This window comes from Rhincodon typus, chromosome 8, assembly GCF_021869965.1.
Source record: "Rhincodon typus isolate 14 chromosome 8, sRhiTyp1.1, whole genome shotgun sequence".
Lineage (NCBI taxonomy): Eukaryota > Metazoa > Chordata > Chondrichthyes > Orectolobiformes > Rhincodontidae > Rhincodon > Rhincodon typus.
This window is the reverse complement of record NC_063339.1, coordinates 22,854,325-22,871,680: the sequence shown is the minus strand read 5'-3', so window position 1 is coordinate 22,871,680 and position 17,356 is coordinate 22,854,325. Positions and strand designations below refer to the sequence as shown.

The 17,356-nt window shown below is 38.1% G+C and overlaps 1 protein-coding gene across 1 annotated transcript in view; it reads left to right on the top strand.

Moving 5' to 3' along the window:
* ppp4r4 (protein phosphatase 4, regulatory subunit 4) overlaps positions 1 to 16,363 on the top strand; it is a 202,618-nt gene extending 186,255 nt beyond the window's left edge. Inside the window, exons 22-25 of the mRNA XM_048600386.1 lie at positions 1,083 to 1,188; positions 2,765 to 2,832; positions 4,981 to 5,119; positions 13,547 to 16,363. Coding sequence (XP_048456343.1) covers positions 1,083 to 1,188; positions 2,765 to 2,832; positions 4,981 to 5,119; positions 13,547 to 13,571 — 338 coding nt within the window. The 3' untranslated portion in view covers positions 13,572 to 16,363. The remainder of the gene's footprint in view (positions 1 to 1,082; positions 1,189 to 2,764; positions 2,833 to 4,980; positions 5,120 to 13,546) is intronic.
* Positions 16,364 to 17,356: the final 993 nt, after the last annotated feature.

Sequence of the window (17,356 nt, the reverse complement as noted above, 5' to 3'; positions counted from 1 at the left end):
GATCAGTGAGGTTCATATCCCAGAAATGAATATTAAAAAAAAACTCTAGTAGAGCAATATATCTTGTATAGTTGGAGAGAGCTCTTTTTTTGCTAGACAGTATGGGTAAATTCCTCTCATAGTATCAATGCCAACCTGTGGAGATAACTGGAGAGACAAAAAATGGTAAACAAAAGAAAGATAACAAGCTAGTGAAATGTACAAGACAAACAAAGCAGCCGTATGAGTTGGATAACTGTTCCCAATCAGATAGTGACACCCATCAATAATCTTAACCAAGTTCCAACTTTCATCAGCATAACTTAAAATGGCTCAGAATTGGCTGGAAAATTTTGACATAACTAGGGACATTCCACTGTTTTCTCAGAGGGAATTGGAATACATCTAATGTATGTTAAAACATGATGTTTACAGTCTTCCTCAATGTTTTCTGTCCTTTCTCAGATATTGTTATCAAAAACCTCTGATACTCATTTGCAAAGCTCCACCCATGCAAAAGATCAACTCATGCAGGTTCCCTTGAGTTACACAAATAATGCACTGGTGTAGATTTTGGGTCTAAATTTTGGTGCAATATAGTTTGTACTTAACTGATATCTCTATAACTGCAGTTTCTGGTATCTTATAGCAACTTTCTTCAAGTTCTTATTGAATCCAGCATTGTACTTGATTGAAGTACTGTCCCTCACAATGCAACTAAAATTTTTAGGCGTTCTTCCCCATCACAATGATCAAGCAACTGCTATTACTTTTTCAATTGGCATGTCACTATTCTACTTTATAATAGTAGAGGAACAGAGATATTTGAGTTTCTGTGGGTGATATGTAAAGGTAGAAGCCACAGACCAGCTGAAGTCAAAATCACAGGAAAATCATTGTTAGGCATTTTCTTGAGCTGTGCTTAATCTACTGGCATAACGTCACCAAAACAACAGATAAGAGCTGAACTGGCCAGGCTGATTTCATTTGATTGTGTTACAGTGTACTTTTTCTCAAACTGATGCAGCTGATTTCTGCTGTTATTTGTTTTTCCTCACCCTTGAATTAAAAATCAAAATGAAATAATTTGTTTTCTTTACCAGTTTCATCTTTTAACAAAGATGGGAAAAAGAAGACTAAGTTAGGTCGCAGCCGTTCACTTGGTGGTCGGGTAGCTCCTCCAAAGGTCGCCACTGATAAATCCACAATGTAAGTAAGGCCAAATTAGGAAAATGCCTTAAAGCCAGGGGCAAGTTGTAAGCATCACAGTCACTTGTTCTTGATTCTTTCTATCCATAAAAACTATATCAACACAAATAATTTGATTTTGATTTGAGAAAATCGGACTTGCTAATCTAAACAATAGCACCACCTAGTCCTCAAAGCAAAAATTTTACCTAGTAGGAATAAAACAGAAATATTTATTTGTGTGAATATAAATAATTTTGCATCCTGAATTAATTTAGCAATTTAAAAAATTCTAGTTTATTTTGGGGAGTAAGGCAGATTACACATGCCCAGCTAATTTACAATCACTAATAGATGGTTTCAACTAGGTGCTGATTTGACTTAGTGCATACATTGTACGTACTGTGATCCAGGTTTTCCAACAGCCAGATAGTCATTTCTGCAGCATAGCTGGGAGTTATGCATTGAGACACTGCAGAATCCCCACAAAACCCAATATAGCAGACCCTGACCCCTTACAGTCTAGAGTGGACCCCTATAGAGACATCACGCACCCCCACCCCAAAAAAAAGCATTACCACCACCACAAGCACTTGACCACCTACCAGGCCAAATATCCCCATCTATTATGACTGCCTTAAACACTCCATCACTTACCTGATCCCTTTTCCACATTGCGCGACTTACCCAGCATGTTACTGACTGGGCACCCTGCATCTGAACCTCACACTTTGCTTATGTGCTTACCCTTTCACAAGAACTGTCAAAGTATCTGTTTGAGATGCTGAGCATTTAAATAATGGATCAGATTTTAATCTAAGTATAACAGTGACGTTAACAACTTCCATTGTTATTTATGTGCAATCAAACAGCAACCTCAGGCGTGTGCAAATGTGCAATTTAATGCAGAATATCAGGAACTACTTTACAAGATGTGCCATTCTGCCTTTATCTGTGCAGAAGTTCACCTCCTTGTCTGACTCCCCATTTAAGTTTATTGAACAGTGTTGTAATTATGGACTGAATCTATCAAAAGAAGTAGGACTTCTCTATTTCAGTCTAAGAGCATAAGTTTTTCATATTGCCAAACAATTGTTTTGACACTGAAATTGAACATTTTCCAAGGATGGAGTCCATTCCGTCAGCTTTTAATTGTTTCTGGAAATCTTTCAAACAAAAAATTTAAAAACATTTTCTAAACCTCTCTTTTACTGTCTTCTCATCCAATCTTTCTTTTCTTTTATTTCTCTTCTTTTATTACCTGATCTAACTTGAATTCACTATTTTAACTGATGCCTACTGGTTCAGATTTTCTGTTATTCCTTAACTGTACATTCTGGTTAGTTGAAGGGCTTGCCCTTTTCACACAGTTCCTTAATGCTTTAAAGGGCACACCATAATATGCCATTTGTAGCAATTTAACATTTAAATTAAAAACTCATGGAAATGGATAAGACTAATGGATGGTGAGCAGTGAGATCCATCATTTGCAGTAAATCCTGGCTTCTTGTGTATATTATAAATCAAACTATTTTAATTTTAATGTAAATAGAAAAATCTGACATTCCTAATCACACATGCAATGTTTGTATTCAAGGAAACTTACTTCAGCAGCATCAAATTCTCAAATTGCTACAACTACAAAAAATTCTCTACTATCGTTTGGTAAGTAGATATACACATACTTTTTTTTGCAGCGTCACTATCATTTGTGTACAATTCAAAAAGACAATTGAAGAATGAATTTCCAGCATGAGCTTGGAGGACCAAATAACTGCCTCCTGTGCTGATTGAAACTATATTTTGTGTATAAAAAAATCAAATAAAAGAATTTAATAATAAGTACACATGTATTATTGTCTTGGAGGATAACCATGATTATCATAAATATTGAACCCTACACAAGCAGATATATAATTGTTAATATACAAAGATCTTGCATTTATGATGTATATCTTACTGTTGTTTGGTAAGCAAATGAAACAGTTAATTTGCAAGCAAATAGAATAATGTGAATAGCAAGTGAGATAAATGATCAGTTAATTTATTTCCATCGTCTTCTTCACCATCTGGGGAGTTTGATAGAGTCCCCGTGGGTATGTAGATGACGGCTGCAATCAGCCTGCAGCTGGAACGTTCTGCTGCAAACAGGATAGGACTCTGCAGACAGTTGGATTTTGAACAAGTTGCTGACTCAGCATTTCCTCTCCTTGCTTTTTCTCATTCCCTGTACTCCTTTCAGAGGACGCTCAGGTTGCACCTTTAGTTCATCAAATGCAGTGATCCTGCATGAGCTTCTCCCACAACTCTCTGTTGAAATTAAAACGCTTAGGCAAAGCCTCTTCAAGTATCTTGAAACACTTGCTTTGACTGCTATGTGAGTGTACTGTAGTCCTCAGCTCTTGAAAGTGGATCGCTGCAGCATACTGTCTAAGTATGCCACAAAATTTTGTCGAAAGATAATGAAAATCAATGTTAAATAAATTTGGTAGCTTGATGCATTTGATCCTTCTATAGCTTGTATTATGCACGTTGTTGTAAACCTGTCTTGCGAGACTGTAACCACAGTAAATGTGATGTGTATGAGCAGTAAATTCAGCTGAAAAAAGGTGGGTCTGCCAAGGAAATTTTTGTCTCATTGAAGTGTGCCATGTTATTGAAAAGGTTGGAAACCACTGCTAGAAAATTCTAGTTCATTAGGCAGATTCTCAGATATTTGAAATCTGTCAAAGGCTGGACTTTTTTTTGACAATTCTTGCATGTGACTCTTCATTGATGAAATGTGTCACAACAGTGTGTTCCACAGATCAGTGACCTTACATGCTGCTGACAGGTACTAGTCAGGAAGGCTTGAGATAAGGCTTTTCCGAAGTAGGCTTGTACGTTACGTCCATTTTTCGGTGCTATCAGAAGGTTGAAATTGACACATGCATTGGAGAACAAGTTCATGCTACATTGCAAATCCAGCTCTGGACGTGCAGTTAATGCTTGATCATTGGCAAACAGGAAGTTATGAACTATGTCCTTGGAAAACTTAGTCTTTGCCCAGAGAGTTGTCCAAGGTTGAACAGCTTCCTGTACATATTTGACAAGTTCCTTTTTGCTTGGCACAGGCATCTTTATTCTTGCTGTATGGTTCCTTGCTCCCATATAAACTGAAAGAGTTCAATGAGCTTCTTCAACAGGTATTTACTTCCAGCCTTGGTGACCTCAGCTGGATAGTATCAGCTCCTGGAACTTTGTTGCTAGGCAAGGACTTGAATGGCTCTGTTGTTTCTGACAGTGTAGACGGGTCATTAGTGAATAAATTGAACAGATTCAGTGAAGGATGTTGATCAGTTTGCCAGGCAAATTTAATTTTTACTAACATAGTTCCATAGTTTATTTTCGGTCCTTGGAGACTAGAAACTAAGGTATGCTCTTAACATCTTATTTGAAAGGCAGCCCTTTCTTAAACTAAAGCACCAATCTAAACTATCTGTTGAAGTTTTTGGTCTGAAATCCATGGACTTCACTCTGAACAAATTGATATGTGAGACCGTTTACAAAAATGATAACTGCAAATAGTCTCTGCTTGTACCAGTGAGTTGTTATATTTATGTCATATATTAATAGCTAGAAGTATGCTCTGAGGAATACAAGTACTTCATTAATAAAGAAAATAATGTTTTTGTTCATGTATTGTAAAATTACATTCTGCCTACATGTTAATTTCATAAGATTGTCAACAGCAATACTCAACAGGAAAAAAGCAAATAGTAACAGTGCACCATTACATAAACTTATGTCCTAATATGTTCTACTTCACTTTAGATGGGATGCTTCAGAGTCATTCTTCAAGTTCTGGAGGGACTGCCAGTCTGCCAACTTGTTCTTCTCGTTTTTATTCCACTAACTCTAATGAACATAAAACAAATGGGGGTAAAGATACACTTCCAAAGAAGTTTAACTTGTAAGTCCATGCATGAAAGTTGATTACTTGGCTTATAAGGCCAACAAATAAGATTTTTTTTTAAAACATACTTCCATTTGCTTACCTTGTCTGACTTTCCTGAAGTCACCACAACTTTGATTATTATTGCTTCATAACTGTCAACTGTCTTGTGCAATCTTTACCCAAAATGGTCATTTTTCGTATATAAGCCAAATGTTTAAGTCCTGGGGTATAATCTTGTGCCCTCCCCCATACCAGATTTGGCAGTGTTTGGCAGGGACAATTTAATCAGGCTGGAGAATGGTGTTGATGGGATTCTGCCACGTTATTGCCTCAACCAGATTAAGGAGCAGTAAGGGCATCCTTAAGTGGCAATTAATTATTGGGTGGAGGTCAGGGGTCACCAGGCAGTCTGCAGACCAAGAAAACCCTGGTGTCTTTGCTTGCAAGCTGCTGAAGAAGGGCTAGAGGACCTGATTAAGGTCCAACCTATTGGCAGCCTCCCCAGCCCTCACTGCTGACATGCTTACCCCTGCGCACCACCCCCCCAACTCATTTGAGACCCCCAACATCATGGAGCTCCTCACTCTACACAACATTGGTCATCTGTGGCCTGTATTCATGGCCTTGGGTGAAAGTCTTAACCATGACATTCATTTCCTAGTGGCTAACAACTCTCAGTAGTCAGTTCTTCCACTTGAGGTCCTGATTCTTGAGAATAGCCTGTCAGTGCCTAATTGGTAGATATTATCGTGGCGCCTTACTGAACGAAGGTGACGCAGGGGATCTCACTCCATACAGTCATCAGTCTAGATCCTCAACAACTGCACAAGATTCTGACTTAGTGTGCTTTATTCAGTCACCTGTTTGGACTTTCAAACAGAGATTGGTGATAGAAATGTACAAACGTTTTAATTAAGACAGAAGTTATTTAGTTTCACTTTATTCAATAATCCCACCTCTAATGCCTTTTGAAAGAGTTCCAAAGTCACACAACACACTGAGAAATATTCTTCTCATCATTGTCCTAGAAGGGTGACTCCTAAATTTAAAATGGCGAGTCATAGTTCTGGGTTCACTGACAAAAGGCAAAATCCTTTCTCAGAACTACCTTGTCAAGATCACTCAGAATCTTATATGCTTCAATCAAGTCACCCCTCATTCTTCAGAATTCCAGTAGAAGAAACTGAGTCTGTCTAAGCTTTCCTCATAAGACAACCTCCTCACCATCCTTAGCATTTTGGTAAACCTTTTCCTCCTTAAATAGGAAGACCAAACTTACTCACAGTATTTAAAATATGTTCTGTATAAATGAGGCATAACATCTTCACGTCCATGTTCAATTCTTCTCACAGTGAAGACTATTAACCTTCTTAATTACTTCCTGTACCGACGTGCTATATTTTTGTGACTCATAGACTAGAACATCTGGATCCCTCTGCACCTCAGAATTGTGCCATCATTCTTCATTTAAGTACTGACATTTTTTTATTCTTTTCATCAAAGTGAACAACTTCACATTTTTCAATGTTATACTCCATCTGCAAGTTTTTGCCCATTCACTCAAACCTATGAATATCTGTGTGCATTCTCCCTACATCCTCTTCACAGCATACTTTCCTACCTATTTTTATGTATTCTGCAAGTTTAGCTCCCATGCCTGTACTCCCCTCATCTAACACGTTGATATTAATTGTTAAAAGTTAAGGCCTCAGCACAGACCCCTGCGGAACTATACTTGTCATATCCTACCAATCAGAAAAATACCTGTTGTTGCTGCTGGCTGTTTTCTGCTAATATTCTATCATTGCTAATATATTATCCCCTCTAAGATAAGCTCCTAATCTGCGCAATAACCTTTTATATGGTACTTTGACAAATACCTTCTGGATATCCAAGTAAGTCAGTGGGATCCTCTCATCCACAAGCGTGTGTAATTCCTTCAAGGAACTTCAACAAATTGGTTGAACATAATTTTCCTTTTACAAAGCCATGTTGACTCTTCCCAATGACCTCGGGTTTTTTTAGGTACCCAACTATACCTCCTTAATCATTAATTTAACTCCATCTCCACAACATATTTTCATAACTTCTGCATCCCTCCCTTCTTGGATGGAAGAGTTAAATCTGCTACATTGCAGTCTGTTGGAACTTTTCCATCTATTGAATTTTGGAAAATTGTCAACACATCTGCTACTTTATTAGCCACCTCTTTTATCTACCTAGGATGATGTCTATCTGGATATGAAAACATGTCAGCCCAGAGTACAGCTCTATCAATGATTAGTACCACTTCCCTTCTGGTTGTAATTTCACTAAGTTCCTCTGTCCATTCCATCTCCTGACTTACAACTATTCCTGGATTTTTTTTTCTATCCCTGTAGTGAAGACAGGCAAAATGTTTATTCATTTCATCCACTATTTCCTTATTATCTACTATTAGGAACATAGGAATTAGGAGCAGGCGTAAGTAATTTAGCCGTTCAAGCCAGATCCGTCATTTAACATGATCATGGCTGTTCTTATCCTTGTGCCAACTGTTGCGAAGTTGGGTAGAGTATTTATGGATTGGAAGGCAGGACATTAGAATTTGATATTCGTAAAATGATGGGGGAAGAGTGTGTGGTTCCTTTAAAGATGATGTGTTTTTTCTAGGCTTTGAGACTAAACAAAAAGGGCAGTTGCACAGAGAGCTGCTGAAATTGAAGCATTGTATCAAAAGGCTGTCTGGTTAACAACCCAGGCAGTGGTTTGTTTTGTTGTTAAGGCAACCAGTTTGAAAATCAGCCAATAAATTTAAACCAGGCACTTAGAAACTAAAAACTAATTAAATTTAACTCTGATGGTTTTGACAACCTAGGACCAATCCTATTGTAAGAAGTAAATAGGTCATCAAGGATATAAAAGAAAAGGGTATTTGAAAATTGGTGTGAGGGTAACTGCCATCTGTTAGAGTTAACAACCATCAGCCCTAAAGAGAAAATCACTGGCTCTCACAGAATTCTCAAATCTCTCAGAAAACCATCATCTGACTAAAGGTACAGCGGCAGTCTTAGCTAATATTCCTGACACAAGAATTTGACAGTGAAAGGCGTTCCGGACTGAGGATCAGCAAAGAAGGTGCGGAGTGTTCCGGAAGAAATAGCCTGACTGTAATTTCGAGAGATTAAGTTTGAATTTTTTTTATTAATTTGGTTTATATAACTGGAACTTATATATATTGGAACAGCATGCTATTAGAAACTTGTTTTATTTAGGATTAGTTAGTATTTAAGGGGAAGTTGTTTGGTTTGTTAGTAGTTCAGTTAATTTGTTCATTGTTAGAGTTAGATAAATGAATTGTTACTTGTTGATTACTGAGTGAGTGAAAGGATTTTATTTTATTTAACCATCCTTTATAACAGATTGGGAGGTGAAAGGTAGGTAATACCACTTTTCACACTTCTTCATAACAGACCCACAGCGATGTGGTTGATACTTAACTGCTTTCTGGGGAATTAGAGATGAGTAATAAATGCTGGCCAGGCCAGCGATGCCCACATCCCATGAATGAATTTTTAAAAATCACTTTTAGCATTTTATATCCCTCAATCAGAACCCACCTCATTCTTCTGAACTCCAGTGACTACAAGCCCAAGCTATTCAACTGCTCCTCATACTACAGCCCTTTCATCCTTGGAATCATAAAGTCATAGAGATGTACAGCATGGAAACAAACCCTTCAGTCCAGTTTGTCCATGTTGACAATATTCTAAATTAATCTATTCCCATTTGCCAGCATTTGGTCCATATCCCTCTAAAGCCTTCCTATTTAAGGCATTTAATGGTGGAGCTGTGGATGTGGTATACATGGATTTAAGTAAGGCATTTGATAAGGTTCCCCATGGTAGGCTCATGCAGAAGGTAAGGAGGCATGGGATAGGGGGAAATCTGGCAGATTGGATTCAGAATTGGCTGACCCTTAGAAGACAAAGGGTGGTAGTGGATGGAAAATATTCAACATGGTGCTCAGTTACGAGTGGTGTACCACAAGGATCTGTTCTGGGACCTCCTCTATTTGTGATTTTTGTAAATGATTTGGATGAAGGAGTGGAAGGGTGGATTAGTAAGTTCACGGACAATACGAAGGTGGGTCACATTGTGGACAGTGCGGAGGGCTGTTCTAGGTTACAAAGGGACATTGATAGAATGCAGAGCTGGGCTGAGAAGTGGCAGATGGAGTTTAACCCTGAAAAGTGTGAGGTGATTCATTTTGGAAGGACAAACTTGAAAGCAGAATACAGGGTTAACGGAAAGATTCTTGGCAGTGTGGAGGAGCAGAGGGATCTTGGGTTCATGCTCACAGTTCCCTAAGCGCTGCCACCCAGGTGGATAGAGTTGTTAAGAAGGCGTATGGTGTGTTAGCTTTCATTAATAGAGGGATTGAGTTCAAGAGCAATGAAGTTATGCTCCAGCTATACAAAAGCCTGGTTCGGCCACATCTGGAGTATTGTGTCCAGTTCTGGTCACCTCATTACAGGAAAGATGTGGAAGCGTTAGAAAAGGTGCAGCAGAGATTTACCAGGATGTTGCCTGGAATGGAGGGAAGGTCTTACGAGGAAAGGTTGAGAGAGCTAGGGTTTTTCTCTTTAGAACAACGAAGGATGAGAGGTGACTTGATAGAGGTGTACAAAATGATCAGAGGTATAGATAGAGTAGACAGCCAGAGACTTTTTCCTAGGGTGGAGGTAGCTTTTACGAGGGGACATAGTTTTAAAGTGAAAGGAGGTAGATATCGGGGAGACGGCAGAGGTAGGTTCTTTACTCAGAGAGTGGTAGGGGCGTGGAATGCGTTGCCGGAGAGGGTAGTGGAGTCGGCCTCATTAGGGGTATTTAAGCGGCTATTAGATAGGCGCATGGATGATAGTATAAGGTAGCGGTGGATGTTAGATAGACCTTAGGTTTAGGGTAAAAGTTCAGCACAACATCGTGGGCCGAAGGGCCTGTACTGTTCTATGTTCTATGTTCTATTCATATACCCATCCAGATGTCTTTTAAATGTTGTAATGGTACCAGCCTCCACCACCTTTTTTGGCAGCTTATTCCATACAGGTACCACCCTCAACCTAGTGAACCTCCTCTGAACGACCTCCAGTGTCACCACATTTTTTCTTAAGTAAGGAGGCCAAAACTGGACACAATACTCCAGGTGTGGTCTCATGAATGCCTTGTATAATTGTCACAACTCTACTTCTATAATCCAGTTCTTTTGCAATAAGTGCTAGGATTTCATTTTCTTTTCTTATTATTTGCTGCACCTGCATGCTCACTTTCTGCTATTCAAACATAAAGATCCTTCTGCACTGATGCACTTTGAACCTGTTTCCAATTTAAATAATAACTTGCCCTTTTATTTTTGCGGCCAAGTGGACAATCTTGCACTTATCAACATTAAACTCCATCTGCCAGATTCTGGCCTGTTCTCTTAGCCTATCAACATCCTCTGCAAACTCTTTATCTCCTCATTTCCCACCTATTTTAGCATCATCCGCAAAATTTGCTATCTTGCACTCTGTCCCTGCTACCATTTATATGGATTGTAAATAGTTGAAGTCTGAGAACGGAACCCTGTGGCATTCCAATAGGTAGAATTCACCATCCAGAGAAGGACCCCTTTATCTGCTCTCTGCTTTCTGTCAGTGAGCCAATCCTCTATTCAAACCAATACCCTATCCTTAAATAAAAACAGAAGTTGCTGGAAATTTTCAGCAGGTCTGGCAGCATTTGTGAAGAAAAAAATCGGAGTTAACGTTTCGGGTCCAATCCTTAAACCCCTGGAATCTAACTTTCTGGACCAGTCTTTTATGCAGCACCTTGTCAAATGCCTTCTGAGACTTTAGATATACCACATCCTTCGGATCCCCATTATATATATTTCTGGTTGCATCCTCAAAGAACTCCAGCAAGTTTTTCAAACCCGACTTGTCCTTCATGAAACCATGCTGACACTAGTGAACTGAGTTTTGTTTTTCCAAGTGTTCAGTTATTTCTTCCTTTATGATTGACTCAAGCAACTTCCTCACTATAGAGGTCAACTGAAATAACTGGTCTATAATCTCCCATTTTTTACCCATCTCCTTTTTTGAATAACGGTGTCACATCAGCATGTTTCCAATCCACTGCTACCTTTCCAGAATCCAGGGAATTTTGGAATATCATAACTAATGCATCCACTATCTCTGCTGCTGCCTCCTTTAATAGTCTAGGGTGTGGGCCATCAGGCTCTGGGGACTTATCTGCCTTTAATCCGATCTGTTTACTTAATACCTTTTTCCTAGTAATAGCAATTTCACCAAGTTCCTCTTAGCTCTTTTGATTTTACTTTTAGTAACTCTTTACTGACATTTAAGGTTCTCCTAATCTTCCAAAGTGCTATTAACTCTTGCAGTATGATGTACCCTAGTTTTTGCCTTTATGTTATCCTTGACTTTCATGTTAAGCCATGTTTGATTTTTCACTTTTTTACAGTTCCTCTTCCTCTCAGGAATAGACTTTGAGAGGTATTTAGTATCTCCCTAAGCATTTGCCATTGTTCTTCAACTGTCCTGCCTTTTAATATTTTTGCCCAGCCCACTCAGGCTAACTCCTTTCTCAGACCTCTATAATTACCTTTGCCCAACACCAAAACTGTCGTATGCAACTCTGTCTTCACTCATTAAATCTGAGTGTGAAATTCTAACGTGTTGCGGTCACTTCTTCCAAGAGGATCCTTAACTACAAGACCATTTCTCAATCCTTCCTCGTTGCATATTACTCCATTATTATTAACTCCATTCTCTCTCTAGAGGACCAACACTGACTTTACTTGCTGTTTTCCTTTTCATATACTTGTAGAAACAATTGCTGTCTGTTTTTACCTTTCTAGATATCTTTCTGTCAAACTTTAATTTCTTTCTCCTGAATGACCTTTTAGTCATTCTCCACTATTCTTTGTGCTTTTCAGTCACCTGACCTGCCAGTTGATCTGAGAGGGGAGCTAAGTTTTCCTAAGTCCCCTTTCAACATATAATGCTTGAACTTCAGAAGCCAAATGGACGATCTGATTGCTGCCCAAGCTTCAAATTTGGGCTAGCCTTCCTGCTCCAACCACTTACCCACAAACCACTACCCAGCACACCCCCCGCCCACCGCCCTCCCATTGGTTTAGCAGACATCTCCAAAAGGCAAATATCTCCATCTGCCTCTGATATGCTCTGCTGGATAGCTATATTTCCATTCTGTGATCATTTACATATGGGAGGTAGACATCCCAATCTCCCATAGAGAGTTACAATGGTATGGGACAGAGAAGGAGGAGGGCACTTAGCTGCTCAGTCAAAAAATATTCCTTTAATTAAAGCAAAATTGTAATCAAGCTAACAATGCCAGTGCTTGACGCTTTTTAATCCCAGGCTCCCTCTGATTAACACCTAATCATCATGGTCTGAAAATCATCCTTCCTCAGAGCATGTTAAAAATGCAGAGGCAAGCATGGCTACATAATGTGTCTCTCTCTCTCCGCTGAACAACTTACCCTAACGGAACTGCCTAGTGGGAGGCATCTGGAGCTGGGGTTTCTGCATAGTGCAACCCCAGTTGCACTCTGCCTTGGCCCACTGCACCTCCATTAAAAAAACCAGTTATGAGGTTGGGGGTGCTGTGGAAGTTACAAAAAGCCTCCACCTGTAGCATTCAGTGCCACAATACACAGTGGATTTGTCACAATTGTAATATCCCAATGATTTCAGGAGAATCTTGAGTTTAATATAGGCGTTAGAATAATCTAACGTTAGCAAACTTATTAAGAAAGGATGTACTGGCACTGGAGGGGGTGCAAAGGAGGTTCACTAGGTTGATTCCGGAGTTGAGGGGGTTGGCTTATGCGGAGAGACTTAGTAGATTGGGATTATATTCATTGGAATTCAGAAGATTGAGGGGGGATCTTATAGAAACATATAGAATTATGAAGGGAATAGATAAGATAGAAGTAGAGAGGATGTTTCCACTGGCAGGTGAAGCTAGGACAAGAGGGCATAGCCTCAAGATTAGAGGGAGCAGATTTAGGACTGAACTGAGAAGGAATTTCTTCACCCAGAGGGTTGTTAATCTATGGAATTCCTTGCCCAGTGAAGTAGTTGACGCTACTTCAGTAAATGTTTTTAAAAATAGATTTTTTTTGAACAATAAAGGAATTAAGGGATACGGTGAGAACGTGGGTAAGTGGATCTGAGTCCACGAAAGGATCAGCCACGATCTTATTGAATGGCGGAGCAGGCTCGAAGGGCCAGACGGCCTACTCCTGCTCCTATTTCTTATGTTCTTAAGAAAAGGAAACCGGACATATTTATTAGTCCGTCATTATTATAGCAGAACAAGTTCTATGGAATAATATTGATAATTATTTATTTAAATTTTTTTTTTGTGAAGGAAGAGCAGAAAATCAAATCCTTAACGATATGGAAAGCACTCCATGAAAAGACATTTTACAACGCATATCAGTGACTTCCTTAAAGGCAAGTTTCAGGAGGGTTGACATGATTTTAAAGCTGCAAGGAACTAGACGGATTTCTCTGACTACCTAGTCTTGAAGAGGAAGCACTTCGATTTGAAGCCAAGTTTCACAAAAGTAATTTATTCCCATATTTTATCTTTCATGTCAGCTGTTATATGAATATTACTGCATATATCCTTGGTTGCTATACAGTGATCACAATTCATTAAAGAAAGCATTGCAGAGCTTTCAGCAGCTACTACCACAAATACCTCCAAGGACCCTGATGGGTATGCACAAAGAAATTGAAAATGTAAATTTATCTCAGCACACTTACGTTGACTATTTCTTGCTTGTAAGAAACTGAAGTATATAGAGTTTGGTATAATGATGTAACTACATTCCCAGGCGTATCTGGGGATATATTTTTGCTGTGGATGATGACTGGAAACAAACTAGGTTCTTTATGGATTTTAAACATCATTCATTTATCTATAGTGACTGACAAGCCAACCCAAAACCTTTGCAAAGTTGTGATAATAAATTATTAAATTTCCTGGTTCTTCAAACTTTTACTGTTGCTTAATTTGAAGCATAAATGGTATGTTTAACTTCTCCCTCTGAGCAATAGCAAATGACCATGTTAAAATGCCAAACCTGGTGCCAAACTGTAACTGAGTAGTTGACCATGATGAAATACAGATTTAAGTTAAAATATTAGAAATTTAACATAAGCGATTGAGCCAATAAACAAGCTTTTAAATACAGACCCAGCAAACCCAAGTTAATTGAAGAAGTGGAATGATACAATTTTATTTCGTCCATATTCAGTGACTAATTTCACAAATCTGGTTTAATTTATATTTGAACAATATAGTAATACTCATTTTTGTTTAAGGGACCTTTTGTGTTGATTTTTCAGGACATTTTTTTAAAAGCTATGAAACAGCTTAGAGTAAATGTTGATATTATCAACTTCAGTGTCTGTTTTGCATTGCAATTAACATATACACCACAAGGCAACTTTCATTCACAGCCAAAGTTACTTCTTGAACTTGATTATGCAGCAATTTATTTTAGATGCTGACCCTGTGTAAATTGCTCTTTAATTTAAGGCCACCTATTGTGATCCTTAAAGCAAATCAGGAGATTCTGGGACCAATTTACTGAACTCCATGTATAACGTTTAATGTTTAATGACAGACCTGGAACATTTAGTTTCTAATAGACTTCTTGAAAACTGAAATCCTTCACTTACACATTGTTTGAATTAAATTAATAAACCAGATATTTAGAACTAGGAAGGTATAGATTTTCAACAAAAAAAAATCCCCATGGATAGAGAAGACTCCTTTCAGTAAAATATCTTTAAATATTAAAGCAGCATTCCATCAGATTGCTACACACTAAGATTACTAACTTAAAAATAAATCTTGAAATTTTAAGTATGTCCATTTACTTTGTACTTCTATATTTCTAAGCAAGCATACACCTCAGTTGTGGACGTCATCACCCACTTGCAGCAAGTTTACGAATTTGAGTACATTTTGGCTAATGATGACTCTATGACACATACAGGAGATATGGTTTTGTTTTAAGTGTTGCCAAATATGAATTGTATTTTAGCCAAAATGTCACCATGGGTGCATATGATGCAAAATTTCCTCTGAGTTATTCTCTCTCACCCTAGTACTGGTTGGCATTAGTTATCATTTTGCTGTTTCAGTGTTGGTGTGATGAAAATCTCAACATGGCACCCATCCAGAAGATTGCATATAATATTTGACTGGCATTGAATATCAGATATCTGTGGCCTGTATTCCTCTCAAAGTTTCAAGAGGCCTTTAGCATTCACTTGGTGTTTATTTTAACAGTAGTACAAGAGGTACTGGCTTATTAAATTGAATGTAACCAATTACTTCAAAAATCTGAAGTGTTTATTTATATTGCTCTGAAAGGTACATTTTTTAATGAAGCTTGCATACTGTATAGAAACTGCAAACACTGAGGTCATGCAGAATATCAGTATTATCAATTGTCCTATGTTACCAATATATTTAGTCATTACTGTATGTACATTTTACCTGTTCTGTTCTGTCTTCTCATGTTGCAATCTAATGGCAATTTTAAATAATTTCTGGTAACCAGAGATTTATTATAAATTTTCAGTGTTGAGTTGAGCTTCTCATTGTAAAACTTTTAGATACAATGTATTGTATTATCGTTTTGGTTATTTTCAGATCTGAGTGTTGTATTTCCTTGATTTGATTTGAAATCTCACTTTACTATTGTCCACCTACAAGACTTTATGTAAGAGATACTTTCTGTAAGAGTAGGTGTTATCCTCTCGTTTCAACATATGTTGTAAATAACCATGTATAATTGCACAAGAATTACATTGTAAGCATGTAAGAGATATTCAAATGTATTGTTTTTTAATAAGATAAAAACAAAATTAATTATTTTAATGTTTATTTTGTTTAGCATGCCCATGATTTTTTTAAAGCTAATATTGCATAAATTCCTTTGTCACATACCTATTCTACTGTCTTGCTGCAAAAATATTTATAAACAGTGTTATGCATTAGATGTGCATACTGATGTAAATATGGCCTTAATCAGATTGAGCTATGCAGTCTAAAATCCTGGCTTTGTGTAAAAAAAAACTTTAAACAGGTAATGTCAATTTAAGTTCTGTTACAGTTGGATGTTACATATTCCTAACTAAGTTATAAACTCTCAATAGAAATTCAGCAATGCCGTTGTGTTTGTTATCTTTCAAAAACATAAATTGCACATTACTGGTACATTTAACACATTCATTGGTTCTCCTTTGTTATTAAGAGCAAATTACTTGTGTTGCGGTGTTTTAGGAACAAAAAACATGACATGAGGAAAGGCCATTGAGTACATCAAAGTTGAAAGAGAATTATACAAATGAGACTGAGAGCTGTCCCACTACTTAGTGGTAAGTTTGCTTGCAGCTTGATGCCATGTGGAGCAGTGTCTTGTAGTGCATATTTCCGCTCAAATGCAGTTCTTTGGCTCATCATCTGCTCAAGTTTCATCCTGACTCTTTTGTTTTCTGTAAATGGTGGGCAGAGCAAATAGTCAGGTCCCACGTCTATCCAGCCAAATTGATTCTGTCCGTGAACATTCTGGGATCTCTTTTCTCTAGCACTTCAGTTCTCTCCTTAATCAATGCCATCACCCCACCTCTTTTTCTTCCTTTCTTATTTTTTTGAACACTTTGTGCCCAGGAATATTTGACACCCAGTCCTGCCCTTTCATGATCCAAGTCTCTGTTATTGCCACAACATCATAATTACATTAGGCAATCTGAATAAGTAAACTTACTAATCTTATTTACTGTTCCTGCTGATTCCCTATGTCACATAGTTACTCTTCTGCCTTGCAACATAAATATTGACGAAGAGTGTAATGCATTATAAAAATCGAAAGGAGTGCGGATACTGTAAATTAAAGACAAAAATAGAAATTGCTGGAAAAGCTCTGCAGGTCTGGCAGCACGTGCAGAGAAATCAAAGTTAACATTTCAGGTCAAGTGACCCAAGATAGTAGGAACTGTAGATGCTGGAGAATCTGAGATAACAAGGTGTAGAGCTGGATGAACACAGCAGGCCAAGCAGCATCATAGGAGCAGGAAGGCTGATGTTTCGGGCCTAGAGAAGGGTCTAGGCCTTCCTGCTCCTATGATGCTGCTTGGCCTGCTGTGTTCATCCAGC